Raw genomic sequence first — 19,000 nt, forward strand, 5'->3', positions numbered from 1 at the left:
ACAACTGTATATCTGCAATAATTGTAAAAGAAAAAGAAGGCCTTGATAATCCCTGAGTAAAAATTATATCACCTAGGAGAAACAGTTAAAGGGAACCCGAGGTGTGAGGGATATGGAGGCTGACATATTTATTCCCTTATAAACAATGCCACTTGCCTGGCAGCCCTGCTTATTTTCTGGCATATGTAATGTAACCCTGGAACAAGCATATGGCTAAACCAGTAAAACCTGAGTCAGAGTTCCTGATCTGCTGCATGCTTGTTCAAGGTCTATGGCTAAAAGTATTAAGGTTCGTATACACGTCCGATAAAGATCGTTCGTTACGAACGATTCGTGACGTTTACACGATATTCAAATTAGACTGAAAAGATCGTTCGTAATGAACGATTGTGTACACACGTGAACGATATAAGTATAAAGTACTGAACGACGAACGATAAAAAAATGCGTGCGCAAACGGAAGTGACGTTATGACAGGCAATAAGAACATGCGTTATCGGACGATCTTTGTACACACTGCAACGATTGAACGATTATCTTTCGAAAAAATCCGCCGGGTTGGATCGGTCCGATTGAACGATAACGATCGTTATCGTTCACAAAAACGATCGTTCACACTTTTTGAACGCACGATTATCGTTCCGATTGTCGTTATCGTTCGTTTTTGAACGATCGTTATCGTACGTGTGTACTCAGCTTTAGAGGCAGAGGATCAGCAAGGCATTGTTTAAATTGAAATAAATATGGCAGCCTCCATATCACTCTCACCTCGGGTTCCCTTTCATTGCATATGGGCCCCTATCAATAAAATGCCTTTTAAGCCACCGGCAAGCAAGAAAATACTATAATAATTTTGACAGTACCTTGTCACTTTTTGGTACTTTTTCCATTGCCGAGTGCTGAAAAGTTATTTCCAACAGAAGATGAAAAATGATCTCCTAGGAGAAAAAGTCAGCTGAATAAGGGCCAAGTAACGTTTTCCCCTGAATTTTCTCCTAGGTGATATTTTTGAACTTGTCAATAAAATGCCTTTTGAACCGCTAACAACCAAAAAAATACTCAAAATAAGTTTTAAAGGAATTTTTAACTAACTTTTTGATACTTTTTCCATTGCAAAATGCTGAAAAGTTATTCTAAATCAAAGAAGAAAAAATATCTCCTAGGAGAAAAGTCAGGAGAAAGTGAATTGCATATGGCCCAATGGTTTCTTAATCTGTTGCAAGCTTGCAGCAAGTAGAGCGACATCATCGAATTTCGTGTCAAGTAATCATTTTGAGTCATTCATTCTAAGTTATTAGAGGCAGAGGATCAGCATGACAGCCAGGCAAGAGGCATTTTGTTAAAAGGAATGCTGGATAACAATATAAATTAGTAGTTTTGGAAAGGCATACATGTTCTCTAAGGATGATGAAAAGGTAAGTGTAAGATAACAAAACATATCCATGTGTTAGAATGGCCCAGCCAAAGTCCAGATCTAAATCCAATCGAGAATCTGTGGCAAGATCTGAAAACTGCTGTTCACAAACGCTGTCCATCTAATCTGACTGAGCTGGAGCTGTTTTGCAAAGAAGAATGGGCAAGGCTTTCAGTCTCTAGATGTGCAAAGCTGGTAGAGACATACCCTAAAAGACTGGCAGCTGTAATTGCAGCAAAAGGTGGTTCTACAAAGTATTGACTCAGGGGGCCGAATAATTACGCACACCCCACTTTGCAGTTATTTATTTGTGAAAAATGTTTGGAATCATGTATGATTTTCCTTCCACTTCTCACATGTACACCACTTTGTGTTGGTCTTTCACGTGGCATTCCAATAAAATTGATTCATGTTTGTGGCAGTAATATGATAAAATGTGGAAAACTTCTAGGGGGCCAAATACTTTTGCAAGCCACTGTATCTTCATTTACAATGTCCTATACTGTCTTCCATCTTCCTTTGCAGTCTATAATGTCGCTGCGAATTAGCATTTTTTATACTTACTTTTTGTTTTGTTTATTTCTTTTTCGTTTCAGGCCCAACACCACTGGACGACATGACTGCTTTACTTATTAAAGAATGTGGTAGGTACCTTGGAGATACAAAATGTAAAGGTGTCCTTGAATGTCCTGGTGTAAACGTCTATCTTAGAGATCCAGCTCAGTTACATAGAAAATATAGATCTTAAATTACATTTAAGCACACTTTAAAAGTAAGCCTCTTTGAAGCAATGGAAGTACATCAGTGCAAATTACATGAATAGCTTTCATCTGTAGGAAGGTACCATTTATGCTGCATGATATTTACCGGTTTCGGAGCAACATATGCTAGCATCCAGTGTCTTCTTCAGGACAGGCCTTACTTATTTCAGGAAAACTGTGCATCCACATTCTGCACATGTTACAACAGCACGACTCATAGAAAGAGATCAGATGCTAAACTGGTTTGCCTGCGGTCCATTCCCATCATCCATTCAAAACATTTGGGGCATTACAAAATAAAATATATGACGAAGGAAACCCAAAACAGTTGAGCAGCTGAAAATGTATCCAATGCAAAAAAATGGGGCATTTCCCTTTCAAAATGAAAGCAATTGATCTCCTAAGTTCCCAAATTTTTATATTTGTCATTAGCATTTTTTCCCCAAAACAGTAACATTTCTCAGTTTCATTGTTTCCTTTGTATGTTGTGTTTTTACTTTTTTACATAATGTCATAATTTTTTGTGGAGAAGGGTTGATAGAAATTTCAGGCCATGCTTACTAAGGTTCCATATTCAATATTCAATACTAGAGAATATAAACCATGTGCCAAATAGGGTGGATGCATTATACAGGGAGTCCCTGAGATACAAACCCGCTGATCCTGTTGCATTTTGTTGCACACCCCCTTCCTGCACTCCCCCAGCTTAGTGTGTAAATGTAGAGTATAACGTAGCAGAAGCTGTGCTCTCACCTCTTCTCTGGAGTCCAGTGCTGTGCTTCCGCCTGACCACTCGCCCTAGTACCCAGCATCTCCTACCACTTGCAGTGTGATTACATGCTACATGAGGATGGTCAGAACTAGAGGGAGCAGAAAACAGACAGTGGTTGCACAGGCAAAGCATTGGACTAATGAGGGGAAGCTCGAGCACAGCTTCTGCTGCACTATACTCTGCCTTTGCACACTGGACTGGGGGAGTGCAGGTCAGGGTTGGGAACTAATAGTAGGACAAGGGGACAGAAGGAGGTACAGAGGGATGCACACAGAGTCGGATCATCGACAAGGCAACTTAGGTAGGGCCTAGAAAGAGTCTAGGGGCACGGTTTATGATAACTCCCAACAAATCTTGCCGAAAAAAAATAGATTGCCATCAAGTGTGGGCCCAAGGTTGTTGCTTGCCTAGGGCACCATTTCACTTTAATCCATCTCTGGACTCACAGGGGGCAGAGGTGGCAAAGGGGGACTGAAGGTGGCACAAGGAGACAGAAGGAGGTACAAAGGGAAGACAGAAGGAGACACTGGGGGACAGAAGGACACCTGTGGGGGGGAGACAGAGGTGGCACAGGGGGACTGAAGGTGGCACAAGGAGACAGGAGGCACAAAGGGACAGAAGGAAGTACAACCAGCAGGGGTGGCTTCGTTCAGGAGACCTGGCTTAGTTCAGGGTTGGGGCTAAGTTCAGGGGCGGGGCTTAATTGGGCATGGTGCCCCCAGGACCAATGGCATGCCAGGCAGTGGCCTATAATGCCTATGCCTAAAAATGCCCCTGCCCATAATGCTTCAAGATCCAAATGGACAGACAGTTCCTAGTCAATCCACCAAATAATGTAGAAGTAGACAAGGGCCAGAATAATGCATTGGTGACCTATGTAGGAGTGTCAAGTGAAAGCAACATCAAGAAGGAGTATGTGAACCTGGAGAAGTAGCAGCATCGCGATGGGTGATTGTGTAAAGTAAGGCTAAAGTGGTCCCAGAGGTCCTCAAAACACTCTGAGCTTTTACTCTTCAGCTGGGAAAGTGGTGCCTATAGATCCCATGTACAATATCAGAGTTCTCAGTCTAGAAGAGAGCAGTGCTAGGAACAGTTAATATATTAATGAGAACTCTCACGCTCCAAGACTTCTGGTAGAGGACCCAAAGTTGAGTAAAGCCTGGTACACACATGCAATTTTGATTGGCCAATGACTAGCTAATTTTACCACCTCCATGTGGTATGAAGGCAAACCGATATTGAATACTATGAACAGATTGGACAGATAAGCTATCATACTACATTGAAGTGGTAAAATTAACCAATAATTGTCCAATTAAAATTGGATGTGTGTAGCAGGCTTAGGGCCTGGATACGCTAATGTGCTTGTGTCCACTTTTCAGCATGTTTTGCTGAAAACGGACAGACATGCATTACTGTGTTCAGGTTCTGAGTAATGAGAAGGGAACGTAATATAATTTTCTATTGCTTTGTGTGAAAAAAGCGGGAAAAAGGACGCAGGAACCTTTACACAAAAAATGATGCCACCACCGGCTTCTATAATTAAAGCTGCATTTTGTGGCATGACAAGGAAATTTGAGCGCAGAGCTCCGAATTTTACCTTCTTTTCCGCAAATCCTGGATTTTAGAATAGCTACTACAGCGTCCACTATGCACTGTCCCAGATTTGTTGTCCACAAGTCAATTATGTTTTCCGCAAACCTGTCTGCCGAAATTGCCTCCTCTTGCCGCTAATCGGGCACTTCTGGGCACCAAAATTTACCTTCATAGCTGCATGTCGCAGGGGGCTATCTTTAGGAGGGGGAATTAGAGTTAGAATTAGGCACCACATGGGGGGGGGGGTTCTTAGAATTAGGCACCATCAGGATGGTCCTAGGGTTCGGCACAACGGAGGGGGGAGTCTTTGGGTTAGGCATCACGGGGGTGGGGGGGGTCTTAGGGTTAGGGAAGAGTTCTGTGTGAGAGTAGGGTTAGGTTTAGCCGTAGTAAAATAATGGTAAATATTACCAATATTTTACTATCAAAATCCAGTAGAAGAATATCGCTAATTTTAGCGATATTTTACTAGCGGTAATCCCCTGGGCCCATTTTTCCAGATGGCTTTATTTTACGTATGCTGAACAATGAGTGTCAGCCTACCTCTGTGGCTGATTTTGAGACCGCCCTAATTCACAGATTACCCCCCGCCTTTGCCGCTGATGAATGAATCAAGATTTTTTCCCCCTGTCATGACCCATTAGATGATCATGTCCCTTCTACTGCCGCCCTCATGTTCAGCAATTATGGTGTGTGAATTCGCCTGCACCATTTTCACAATGACTATACACAATCCATGAATATACTTGAATACAATTCGACCTCATGTATAGGTCGATATTCAACCCTCTTAAGCTGGAATTTTTTATTGACTCAAGTATAAGTACCCAGCAAAGTTAATGTCTGCACTTGGGGTTCAGGGGGGGGTTAATAACTGCACTGCATACAGTATTGCGGCCATTAGCCCCTCCTGTCCCTTAAAGGAGTCATCAGGGGATATTTAAGAAAATGAGTACTACTTACCGGGGGCTTCCTCCAGCTCCAAGCTCCCAGGACATCCCGCGCCGGAGCTCTGCCTTCAGCTGATCGCCGCAGGTCCGTCCTGGTCCCCGGCGATGATGTCAGAGCGACCTCTAGGTCGCTCTGTACTGCACTTGCGCGATTGGCGCTGACCGGGACGGACCTGCGGCGATCGGCTGAAGGCAGAGCTGCGGCGAGGGACGTCCTGAGAGCTTGGAGCTGATGAAAGCCCCCCGGTAAGTAGCACTCATTTTCTTAAATATCCCCTGATGACTCCTTTAAGTGCAGCCAATTCCTCCTCCAGGCCCCCCAAGTGCTGCAATTATTAATTTCCTTTAATTAAGCCCAGTATTTCTCCTCTGCTCCTTTCCTTGTTAATTGTTGTGGCCAAGACTTTCAGACCTGTGTTTTCTTGGCGTTTCCTTTCCTCAAAGTATCACTTACCACTGGGTAAATTGCTGCAAATGGGAATGTCACTAATAGTGCACACATAACTCAGTGTGCTCAGTGTTGCCCGTGACTCGTGTATAAGTCGACCCCATTACTTTTATGATGTGAATCAGACCTAAATTTCTAGACTTATATTCGAGTATATACAGTATGTTACCTTTATAGAGTTTATTGCAAAACAAGGCTATCTGTTCACCAATGTGTGTGGCTAGACTTCAGTTCTACTTAAATATTTAATATAACTCTGTAGCTTTTCCTAATAAGCGTTGTTGCATTGTTTTCATTTAAAGACCCCCTTTGTTTGTTGCCTTGACAAGTTTTACAGTTTTGCTCTTTTACTCCCAGGTAGCGATTCATGTTGTCTCGCTCCCAAAAAACAACAGCAGCTGGGCATATTTACCGTCAGGGCTTTGTTTGCTATACGGGCTTTTTTTCTCAACAGTTTACAATGCTAATTTGTTTGGACACGGTGGCATATAATGGCAATCTTCCTCTGAGGATTGCAGCAGGAACGCTGCCCAGGAACATCTCTCCATTAGTGATTGCTTTTTACCATGTTCATTTGGCTGGAAAACACCAGATTTGGATCGCATTGCTCTGGTGTGAGTGACAAAGTAGAAAAAGCTCCAACTCTTACATAAATCAAAATGTAGTATTATGTTTTGGAAACTGCAGCGTTGATGGAATTGAGCCCATGAACGTGGGCCTAGCTCAAGGCCGGTCCTAGACTTTTTGCTGCCTGAAGCAATACATTGTCAGGAAACCTCCCCCCCCCCCCCCCAACCCTGATGTGTGTGGGTGTGTATGCAAAGCCAGACTGGCAGGGCGTAACTAGACATCACTGGGCCCCCCTGTGAAACTTTGGATGGGGCCCCCCACCCCCCTCGCTTTCTGCACAGGAAAACTGATGACCAATGTGTTTTCCCCATGCAGATAAAAACACATAGACTTAAAGAGACACTGAAGCGAGAATAATTCTCGCTTCAGAGCTCATACTTCGCAGGGGCACGTGTGCCCCTGCTAAAACGCGGCTATCCCGCAGCTAAACGGGGGTCCCTTCATCCCCAAACTCCCCAGCGCAAAATCAACGACCAAATTGGTTGTAGATTTTGCTGCTCCTAGAGGCAGGGCTAACGGCTGCAGCCCTGCCTCTCAGCGCGTCTATCAGCGGCGCATCGCCGCCTCTTCCCCGCCCCTCTCAGCGAAGGAAGACTGAGAGGGGCAGGGGAGAGGCGGAGATACGCGCTGACAGACGCGCGTGGGCCAGGGCTGCAGCGGTTAGCCCTGCCTCAATTCGGAAGAGATCCCCGTCTGCACGGAGGGGATTTCGGGGGGTAGGGGACCCCATTTAGCCGCGCGATAGCGGCGTTTTAGCAGGGGCACACATGCCCCTGCTAACTATGAGCTCTGAAGCGAGATTTATTCTTGCTTCAGAGTCTCTTTCAAGGAAATATCAGGCAATCCATGCTACCCCCAAGATCCACTTACCAGGGGTTTCCTCCAGCCCCTTGCAGCCGACAAGTTCCTTGTCGCAGCTCTGCTCCTAGTACATACATACACACACAGCTGTATTATTTTACTACATGAGAGCACATGCTATATGGAGGAACAACAATGACATGCAGAACATCAGATCTAGTATTCATTCACTGTAACTTTGGCAAAACATTCAGAATATCACTGAATGATACTATTACAGGATCTTGGACTCCGTGTGAGACAACAAGCTCTCAATGAGGCAGCGACAGCCAGACATCAATCTTACCCATTCCACTTTGTCCAGTAATCAGACACCATAAGGTCACTAGCCTGTGTATGATAAGAATCTAGGAATCTCTTCTGAGGGAAGGTCTACAACTTTTTTTCAATGTGTGACTGCTTTGTTTTTAATGGTGTACATAAAGTCATCAGAACTCTGCTGCAGTGTGAGACAGATGGTTTTTTATGAACCCTAGGGAGCAGGGACAGCGTGCAAATTCCAAAGTGTGTATGATTCCTTATCTGTGTGGTAGACACATGCAGTCAACATAACAATGGTACCAGAGTAGAATACATTTTCTCTCCATGCCCTTAGTTGTCAGTTTCTCAAACTTTTCCCCCCACGGGGCCCCTTGTGGCTTCTGGGCCCCCCCTGCGGAGGCATCCCTTGCAGGGTCTATTGTTACGCCCCTGCAGACAGGAGAGGAGAAACACATGGGTCTGTGCATTGCAGACACTGGCACTGCACTTCCCCCCTCTGCTTCCTCTACGACAGCATCTCCTCCTTGCTGGCCCGCAGCATCACAGCTCTGATCCCCACGATGCTGGCTATGTGCTGCACCCGTGCCGCATTACTCACCTGTTTTCAGCAGATTAGTGATGTGAGCACGTGATTCACGTTGCTTCATGGAAGAACCACCCTTGGAGTGCATAGACTGCATTAAAGAGTAACTGGCAGGCATAAAATCAAAAATCATTTATTATCTGGTAAACAAGTAATCCAAAAGTTAAAAATCTCTATTACTTTTCTTGTTGATAAATGATCATTACCCAGTTTACCTGACTCTTATTTGGTACACACAAAATTTGGTACTCAAAAAGGAAGTTGCAGGGCATGCTGGGTTGTCCCTTTTTGCTTCTCTATTTCCCCTCAGACTTAACTAATGCAGACTGATTGGCTGAAGCCTCTTTCCCTCCTGTTTTCCCCTCCCACACCTCTGTTCCTCTCTGATTGGCCAATATTTCTCTTGCTGAGACAATGCACTGTTAATAGTGAAGGGCGGGCAATGCATACACAATCAGGCAGTGCATAGTAAGGGAGGAAATTGCATCAAGACTGGCTTCAAAATAGCCACAGTTAATATGGGAAATGCTAAAGGTGGCCATACATGGTACAATTTTTCATTTTTTTCGATTATATAATTTAGTTTGATTATTCCTTTAGATCGAATATAAAGATTTTTCCAGCATGCCCGATCAGATTTTTCTCGAAAAAAAACGGGATAATTGTTCAAATTTCTTGATCGAAATAAAAATATTTTCAACTTTCATTCGATTCGATCATTTAGATCAAATAAATGGGAAAATCAAATGTTTGTATTGTATCGTGTATGGACACCATAAGAAGGATTTTTTTTTTTTTTACTGTAGAAAAATCACTAAAATCAAAATGTGGACAGTGTAATACATGTGTTATGTAAGTAGAGCAAGTATTCATGTACTTATATATGTGTTTTGTTTTTTCCTGAGATAGAATCAGAATCAGTTTATTTCGCCAAGCATGACTGGGTCATGCCCGGAATTGGGTTTGGCACAACAGAGAACTCAGCGACACAACAAAATAAAAATACAAAATAAAAGGCAACACAAAAGGCAAATACAGAGACATTGATAACAACCATGACATCTAGCACCCAAGAAAAAAAACCAACAGTAGATGGATGACGCATTACAGTAAAAACACAATAGTGCACGTAAAATGTACCCTGAGATAGGTGTAGCTTAGCGGAGTAGGGCAATAATAGGGACACGGGTGGCAGGGGAAAACAGCAAACACTGTATGATCTGACTACTGGCCTGACGGAGGGAGCCAGTGAATGGAATTCATGAGTTTAACAGCAGCAGGGAAGAAGAAGTTCCTGTGCCTAGCTGTCTTGGTGGAAATGGTCTGTAGCCTTCTACCGCATGGGAGCACATTAAAGTAACGGTGGCCTGGGTGTGAGCGGTCATTTGCGATCCTTTGTGCTCTGTAACGCAGTCTGGAGTTGTAGAGGAGGTCAAGCGAAGGGAGTGGTTTCCCAATTATTCTCTCCGCCGACCTGATGACCCTCTGGAGCTTGTATTTGTCCCTGTTTGAGGATCCAGCATACCACACCAGGATGGAGGTGCAGATGACGGATTCTATGGTGGCAGAGTAGAAGTTAGACATAAGCTCCTGTGCCATCCCAAACTTCCTCATCTGGCGAAGGAAGAAGAGTCTTTGTTGGGCCTTCCTCTGTTTGGTGCTTGTGTGAGTCTTCCAGCACAGGTCCCTGGTGATCTGGGTTCCAAGGAGGCGGACACTAGATACCTTTTCCACCTCCATGCCTTCAATGAAGATTGGGGGTGGGGGCCTGCTTCCTGAAGTCAACAACCATCTCAACGGTTTTGGCTGTGTTGAGGACCAGCCTGTTTTCCTTGCACCAGTGGCAAATTCTGTCGACTTGTTGACGGTAGTCTTGCTCATCATTGTTGGACACTAGACCAATGATGGTGGTGTCGTCAGCGAATTTGACTACCTTGACCGAGTCTGCTGTGGATCTGCAGTTGTTGGTGTAGAGGGAAAACAGGATTGGTGACAGGACACAGCCCTGTGGGGCACCTGTGTTAGTAGACCTTACTTGGGAGGAGAACTTGCCCAGCTTGACGACTTGTGATCTGTTGGTCAGGAAGTCCGTGATCCAGTGGCGTAGGGACGAGTGGACGCCAAGTGCCTCCAGGTTGTTCTGGAGGATGCGAGGGCAGATTGTATTAAATGCTGAGCTGAAGTCAAGTAGGAGGATTCTGGCGTATGAATCAGGCTTATCCAGGTGGTCACTGATGAGCTCTAGGCAGATGTTGATGGCATCGTCAGTGGACCTGTTTGCTCTGTACGCGAACTGGAACGGGTCTAGTCGGGGGAGCGTGGAGTTCTTGAGTTCGGACAGGACTGCCTTTTCTAAGGTCTTCATGATGACCGAGGTGAGGGCCAAAGGCCTGTAGTTATTTAGGTCGGGTATGCCCTGCTTTTTGGGGACAGGGATGATTTTAGACCTCTTGAAGCATTTGGGGCCCTCCTGTATGGACTTTGCATAGATGGAGGAGAGGACGGGGGCTAACTGCTGCGAGCAGGATTTAAGACATGCTGGTGTCGCACCATCCGGGCCAGCGGCTTTTCTAGGGTTGAGTGAGGCCAGAAGGCGCCTGACCTCGGTCTCGCTTTCCTTCGGCAGAAGTGGGCTGGAATCTGACCCAGCATCTGCAGGGGGGGAGGCACGGGGTATTGGGGGCCCTGCTGGTTCTGGCTGGTTCTCGAACCTGCAGTAGAAGGCACTGAGCTCTTCGGCTAGCTTGATGCTGGGTGTGGCGTGCTGAGGGGGGCGGGCTTATAATTGGTGGCAGTCTTGAGCCCCTTCCAAACGGCTCGTGGATCGTTTGAGCTAAGATTGTGCCTCAGCTTCTCAGAGTATTCTTTCTTGACTGCCCTGAGTTCCCTGTTGAGGTTGTTCCTCGCTGCCCTGTACTCGTCCAGGTTGCCCGACTCGTGTGCTGTTTCTTTTCGTGTCCGCAGTTGCCGTAGTTTGTTGGAGAACCACGGCTTATTGTTCGGGTAGACCTTGAAAGACTTGGTTGGAATGCAGGAGTCCTCACAGAATGCGATATATGAGGTGACATTGTCGGCCCGCTCATCCAGGTCTGATGCTTCCAGAGCCCTCCAGTCGGTGCTGTCAAAGCAGGCCTGAAGTTGGAGCTTCGCCTCTCTTGACCACACTTTGGTTGATCTCAGGACTGGTTTCGCTGTCTCCAGTTTCCGTTTGTAGGTTGGAATCAGGAGGATGAGGCTGTGGTCCGAGGAGCCAAGAGCTGCGAGCGGGACGGCTTTGTATGCATTTTTCAGGACTGTGTAGCAGTGGTCCAGAGTGTTCAGATTTCTAGTAGGGCAGTCAACATGCTGATGATAGCGCGGGAGCTCTTGGCGGAGGTTGGCCTTGTTGAAATCGCCCATGACAATGAACAGCGCGTCTGGGAGGGACGCTTCCCACTGCGAGATGGTATCGCTGAGGTCGCTCATGGCTTGTTTGGTGTCGGCGTCTGGTGGTATATATGCACCTGCAAGGACGAGGGAGGAGAACTCCCTAGGTGAGTAAAGTGGTCTGCAGTTGATTAACAGAAGCTCGAGATCTGGCGAGCATTTCCTGGCGAGTACAGAACTGGAGGGACACCATAGTGAGCTGATGTAAAAGTAGATGCCACCTCCTTTCTTTTTCCCAGAGAGTGCGGTGTCGCGGTCTGCCCGGATAAGATTGAAGCCCAGAAGATGGAGGGCATTGTCCGGGATGCAGTCGTGCAGCCACGTTTCCGTGAAGCAGAGGATTGGTGTGTGACTGCTGAGGCCCCTCTTGTCGCTGAGAAGACTAAGTTCGTCTAGCTTGTTTGGAAGTTAGCAGACATTTGCAAGGAGGACTGAGGGAATGGATGACCTCAGACCTTTCCTTTGAAGTCTGACTCGAGCTCCTGCGCGACAACCGCTGTTTTACCCCAGGGCTGTGGGTAGAACCTGCGATCTTTAGGGCATGACTCCACACCGAGTTGTACAGGTGCCGGTCCTTTGGGTGAGGGGCAGAATGTGCGTCCCAGGCGGTAAGCTGAATGTGATGACAGGGGTGTTAGATGGTGTGGAACGTGCAGGAGCTGGGGGCAATTGTCTAGGAGTAACCATTTTGTCTGCAGAGGTAGTGGTTCAGCAATGCAAAAAAAAGTCCATCAACCGTGCGTTGCAATACAGTCCGTCACATGAGCTACGTAACACAGACCATCACCTGAGCACTGTAGCACAGTCCGTCACATGGGCAAAACAGACCATCACATGGGCAAAACAGTCCATCACCTGGGCAAAACAGACCATCACATGGGCAAAACAGTCCATCACCTGGGCAAAAACAGTCCCATCACATGACAAACAGACCTTCACACGGGCAACAGACCTTCACAATGAGCAGTGCAGCACAGACCATCACAATGAGCAATGCAACGCAGTCCATCACAATGAGTAAAGCAACACAGTCCAACACATGAGCAGCTCGGCGCAGTCCATCCCTTGAGCAATACAGACCAGGACAGCATATGGGTAATGCCACTCAGTCTACCACAAGAGCAGTGCAACACCGTCCCTCACGTGAGCATGCAACACCATGAGCAGTGGGGAAGACCATCTTATGGGCAATGCCCTGGGGAAGATCAACTTAAGGGCAGTGCCATGAGGCTCACAGCAACTCAGCAACAGCTGTGGGCACCTCTTGAGATTGGAGCAGGCCCCCCCCCCCCCCTCAAGTTTGGAGCAGGGAGGCAGAGGGTGCAAAAGGGATCAGCAGTAGTGCTCACCTGGAGTGCCGTAGCGGGGGCTCTGTGTGCTGGGGGAGAGGAGAGACTGGAGGTTGCAGCAGCGTGAGTAGGCCTGCCTGCGGCCTGTGTTGCTTCCTCTGCGGCAGTGTGTTGAGTCCTGGCAGTGGGGAGCAGCAGGCCGAGGCGATGTGCGGAAGTCCGTGGAGGCACAGCGGTGTCGGAGGGAGCACGTGGGGACCACGTGGGCTGCGGCAGTGGAGAGCAGTTGGAGACCGGGAGGTCAGGAGCGCTGTGGGCTTGTACGATGGTGGGGCGATGTCCTGTGGAGAGCCCAGCGTCGGCGGAGGGAGCACTTGGGGACCTCGTGGGCTGCGGCAATGGAGGGCAGTTGGAGACCGGGAGGTCAGGAGGGCTGCGGGCTGACGCAATGGCCGTGGAGAGCCCAGCGGCGGCAGAGGGAGCATGTGGGCTGCGGCCGACGTAGCAGAGAGCAGTGGCCCGCTGGCGATGGTCCCAGGAGATCCCCGTCTACTGGCTGCAGCGGCGATCTTGTCCAGGGCAGCCGGTCTGGCCCTTTGCGGTGGCAGCGTAGGCGGCAGCAGCAGGTGAGACCTGCCCGGAGCCGTCCGGAGATAATCCCTGATGGAGCGGTGGCGGAACTTGGCTGCGGCGGTGGTACAGAGGTCGCAGACAGGCTGGAGCCGCTGCGAGAGATGCGGCAGTGGACGACTGGAGTTGCCCGCTGATGGGGCCTAGATCTTGGCGGACTCGGGAATGGTCGTGGTGGCGGCGACTCACAGGGTAGGAGCCAGCGCTAATGGCCCATACTCACGGGCTGCAAAAGTGGCCTGTCGCCAGCACACGTGAGCGTGTGGGCGACAGGCCGGCGACAGCTCCTCGCCACGTCCCTCCGCGTACACACGCGGAAGAAGCTCCGTATACCTCAATGGAGGTTGCTGTCGCTAGTCCGCGTACTCACGCGGACTAGCGACAGTTGCGGCGGAGTTGTGGCGGCGACTGTCGCCAGGCGATTGAAACTTTCAATCGCCTTGCGACATCAGCGACGGGCGACAGTTCGGGGTGCGCGCCCGTGCGACGGCCCATACTCACGAGCGACCAGTCGCCGCAACACGCGCACGCCGCGTGTTGCGGCGACAATTGTAGCCCGTGAGTATGGGCCATTAGAGCCTGCACAATTAGCTGCACTGGTGACTAGATACTAAAGCCTAACACTAAGACTAACACTAAACTATAACTAAACGATAACGAAGCAACTAAGCTAATACCAGTGCTGATCGTAATGGAAAAAGCTACGCTTACGGATCATTACGCGTAATTTTACGCTATTACGCATTACGAAATTACGCTTACGGCATAGACATTCAATTTCGGTACATGTCTGTAATTACGCATTGCCCTTACGCAATTACGCGTAAGAATACCGTAATTCAAGTTGTTACGTTATAGGCTTACGCGTAAATTCCTACTAGCAATTAATGCGTAAGGTCATGCTGCCAAGCGGAAAAGTTGACGCATGGATCAATGTTAGGTAGCCGCCGACTTTAAGGGTTAATAGCAAAGCCCCCTTAAGTGCTAAGAGCCTCAAATTTGGAGAATATATTAAGGAGATCAGAAGGAATAAGAGGGAAAAATTTTTTTTCAAAAAGACCTTATAGTTTTTGAGAAAATCGATGTTAAAGTTTCAAAGGAAAAATAGATACATTTAAAAACCCGCCGACTTTAACGGTTAATAGCAAAGCCTGCTTAAAATTTAGAAACACCAAATTTACAGGGTATATTAAGGGGATCAGTGGGAATAAGAGGAAAAATTTTTTTTTCAAAAAGACCTTATAGTTTTTGAGAAAATCGATTTTTAAGTTTCAAGGGCAAAAATGTCTTTTAAATGCGGAAAATGTCAGTTTTTTTTGCACAGGTAACAATAGTGTTTTATTTTCATAGATTCCCCCAAGTGGGAAGAGTTTTACTTACTTCGTTCTGAGTGTGGGAAATATAAAAAAAAAAACGACGTGGGGTCCCCCCTCCCAGACCTCTTTAACCCCTTGTCCCCCATGCAGACTGGGATAGCCAGAATGCGGAGCACCGGCCGCGTGGGGCTCCGCACCCTGACTATACCAGCCCGCATGGTCCATGGATTGGGGGGTCTCGGAAGGGGAGGGGCAGCCAAGCTTTCCCCTCCCCCTCCGAGCCCTTGTCCAATCCAAGGACAAGGGGCTCTTCTCCACCTCCGATGGGCGGTGGAGGTGGAGGCCGCGATTTCCTGGGGGGGAGGTTCATGGTGGCATCTGGGAGTCCCCTTTAAAAAGGGGTCCCCCAGATGCCCACCCCCCCTCCCAGGAGAAATGAGTATAGAGGTACTTGTACCCCTTACCCATTTCCTTTAAGAGTTAAAAGTAAATAAACACACAGACACTTTGAAAAAGTATTTTAATTGAACAAAAAACATAACCACGAAAAAAGTCCTTTAATATTCTTAATTAACCATTAATACTTACCTGTCCCTTTAAAAGCCAGTTCCCACGCAATATCCTCGGAAATATACTAATCAGTTACAATGTAACAAAGCTATTACAATGTAACAACTTTGTTACTTTGTAACACCACCGCACCCGACGTCACTCGCCGCCACCGCCGCGTCTGCGCTGACCCGACAGAGCTCTGAGCTATATAGCTCAGAGCTCCCTAAGCATCTTTGTATTTGGGCTCCAAGGAGCCCCATTGGTCCTTAGCAGACCAATGGGGTTCCTTTAAATCAGAAGGAACCCCATTGGTCTGCTAAGGACCAATGGGGCTCCTTGGAGCCCAAATACAAAGATGCTAAGAGAGCTCTGAGCTATATAGCTCAGAGCTCTGTCGGGTCAGTGCGGGACGCTAAGTCCCCGCCGCCTCCCGCTGTCCTCCCCGCCTCTTCCACATGTCACCCACATGTCACCCACATGTGGGTGACATGTGGGTGACAGATGTGGGCGGGGCTGACAGCGGGAGGCGGCGGGGACTTAGCGTCCCGCACTGACCCGACAGAGCTCTGAGTTATATAGCTCAGAGCTCTCTTAGCATCTTTGTATTTGGGCTCCAAGGAGCCCCATTGGTCCTTAGCAGACCAATGGGGTTCCTTCTGATTTAAAGGAACCCCATTGGTCTGCTAAGGACCAATGGGGCTCCTTGGAGCCTAAATACAAAGATGCTTAGGGAGCTCTGAGCTATATAGCTCAGAGCTCTGTCGGGTCAGCGCAGACGCGGCGGTGGCGGCGAGTGACGTCGGGTGCGGTGGTGTTACAAAGTAACAAAGTTGTTACATTGTAATAGCTTTGTTACATTGTAACTGATTAGTATATTTCCGAGGATATTGCGTGGGAACTGGCTTTTAAAGGGACAGGTAAGTATTAATGGTTAATTAAGAATATTAAAGGACTTTTTTCGTGGTTATGTTTTTTGTTCAATTAAAATACTTTTTCAAAGTGTCTGTGTGTTTATTTACTTTTAACTCTTAAAGGAAATGGGTAAGGGGTACAAGTACCTCTATACTCATTTCTCCTGGGAGGGGGGGTGGGCATCTGGGGGACCCCTTTTTAAAGGGGACTCCCAGATGCCACCATGAACCTCCCCCCCAGGAAATCGCGGCCTCCACCTCCACCGCCCATCGGAGGTGGAGAAGAGCCCCTTGTCCTTGGATTGGACAAGGGCTCGGAGGGGGAGGGGAAAGCTTGGCTGCCCCTCCCCTTCCGAGACCCCCCAATCCATGGACCATGCGGGCTGGTATAGTCAGGGTGCGGAGCCCCACGCGGCCGGTGCTCCGCATTCTGGCTATCCCAGTCTGCATGGGGGACAAGGGGTTAAAGAGGTCTGGGAGGGGGGACCCCACGTCGTTTTTTTTTTTATATTTCCCACACTCAGAACGAAGTAAGTAAAACTCTTCCCACTTGGGGGAATCTATGAAAATAAAACACTATTGTTACCTGTGCAAAAAAACCTGACATTTTCCGCATTTAACCACCTTAGCGGTATGGACGAGCTCAGCTCGTCCATTACCGCCAGAGGGTGCCGCTCAGGCCCTGCTGGGCCGATTTACATGAAATAAAGAGCAGCACACGCAGCCGGCACTTTGCCAGCCGCGTGTGCTGCCCGATCGCCGCCGCTCTGCGGCGATCCGCCGCGAGCAGCGGCGAAAGAGGGTCCCCCCAGCCGCCTGAGCCCTGCGCAGCCGGAACAAATAGTTCCGGCCAGCGCTAAGGGCTGGATCGGAGGCGGCAGACGTCAGGACGTCGGCTGACGTCCATGACGTCACTCCGCTCGTCGCTATGGCGACGATCTAAGCAAAACAAGGAAGGCCGCTCATTGCGGCCTTGTTTATTCTGGGCGCCGGAGGCGATCAGAAGAACGCCTCCGGAGCGCCATCTAGTGGGCTTTCATGCAGCCAACTTTCAGTTGGCTGCATGAAATATTTTTTTTTTTTATTTAAAAAAAACCCTCATGCAGCTGCCCTGGCGATCTTAATAGAACGCCAGGGTGGTTAAAAGACATTTTTGCCCTTGAAACTTAAAAATCGATTTTCTCAAAAACTATAAGGTCTTTTTGAAAAAAAATTTTTTCCTCTTATTCCCACTGATCCCCTTAATATACCCTGTAAATTTGGTGTTTCTAAATTTTAAGCAGGCTTTGCTATTAACCGTTAAAGTCGGCGGGTTTTTAAATGTATCTATTTTTCCTTTGAAACTTTAACATCGATTTTCTCAAAAACTATAAAGTCTTTTTGAAAAAAATTTTTTTCCTCTTATTCCTTCTGATCTCCTTAATATATTCTCCAAATTTGAGGCTCTTAGCACTTAAGGGGGCTTTGCTATTAACCCTTAAAGTCGGCGGCTTTTTTATATTATACGGGAGCGTAATATTACGCGATTACGGCAGACTGTGTAATTTCAATGGGAGTTTACTGTCTTACGCGTATTTGTTACGCGTAAAACGTAACCCACGGTCTACGCGTAATTAATTACGCGTAATACCGTAACCTTACACGTAACGCTTACGGTGCATTTGTAGTGAATTACGATGCGTAATTACGCTAATGCGTAATTTCGGCCCAGCACTGGCTAATACTAATCTGACAGCTCCTCTTTAACAGTATGCAAATTCCATTATTACCATGTAGGCAATCAGAATTTATAGGTTTCTCTTTTTTTATATTGTATAGACTGTGCACTTTTTTACTGTGCACTTCTCTCTTTTTTTTTTTTTTTACTGCTGTATTTGACTTGCTTTACTTGTCGTCTATTTCTGCTTCTGCCTTTGACTCATTTTCCTTTCATTTATCTTCCTTCAGTTTACAATGCCGTAGGACTGACGGCATACGAGCTATTTGATAGTGTGGACTTCAGTGAGTGGTTTAAGAATCAGCTGCTGGGAGAGCTGCAAATTACCCATGATAGGTGAGAACATTTTATCCATCTGTAATGTGAAATCACTTTCATTATGTTGGGCTCTGGCCACATTTCTCCTGTGATCTATGATTCATGTTACACAAGAAGCCTTCCCTAGCTAAGCCCAGACCAGGGGCGCTGCTAGGATCTGGAAACATCTGGGGAACCAAACATATAGGCAGAGACCATGATGTGGCTATGTTAGTGGAGCCAACTGTAATGTAACGGTGTAACTCAAAGGCAGTGTGTCTGAGTTTTTTGATGCTGCAGAAGTATCAAATGCAGCCACAATGACAATAATAATGATCATAAATGTAAACATTAACCCACATAAAAAAAAGCAGGAAACAATTTGCCACACATGTAGTGCACTATCCCACGCATGATAGGCAGAAACCATAACGCCACACATGTAATGCAGAAAATGTTACCTCACACAGAAATGCAACCCCACACAAGTAATGCAAAAAACGTTACCTCACACTTAAACTGCAGAAAATGCTACCTCATACATAATAAGCAGAAAGCATAACCCTTTATAAATGAAATGCAGAAA

At 47.2% G+C, this 19,000-nt stretch overlaps 1 protein-coding gene across 2 annotated transcripts in view; it reads left to right on the top strand.

The window, feature by feature from the left end:
• The window catches only part of IPO11 (importin 11), a 604,534-nt gene that overhangs the window by 172,557 nt on the left and 412,977 nt on the right, over positions 1-19,000 (top strand). For both annotated transcript variants that reach the window (XM_068249679.1, XM_068249671.1), the window contains exons 14-15: positions 2,011-2,058; positions 18,348-18,453. In XM_068249679.1, the coding sequence (XP_068105780.1) occupies positions 2,011-2,058; positions 18,348-18,453 (154 nt within the window). The remainder of the gene's footprint in view (positions 1-2,010; positions 2,059-18,347; positions 18,454-19,000) is intronic.

Source organism: Hyperolius riggenbachi, chromosome 1 (genome assembly GCF_040937935.1).
Source record: "Hyperolius riggenbachi isolate aHypRig1 chromosome 1, aHypRig1.pri, whole genome shotgun sequence".
Classification (NCBI taxonomy): domain Eukaryota; kingdom Metazoa; phylum Chordata; class Amphibia; order Anura; family Hyperoliidae; genus Hyperolius; species Hyperolius riggenbachi.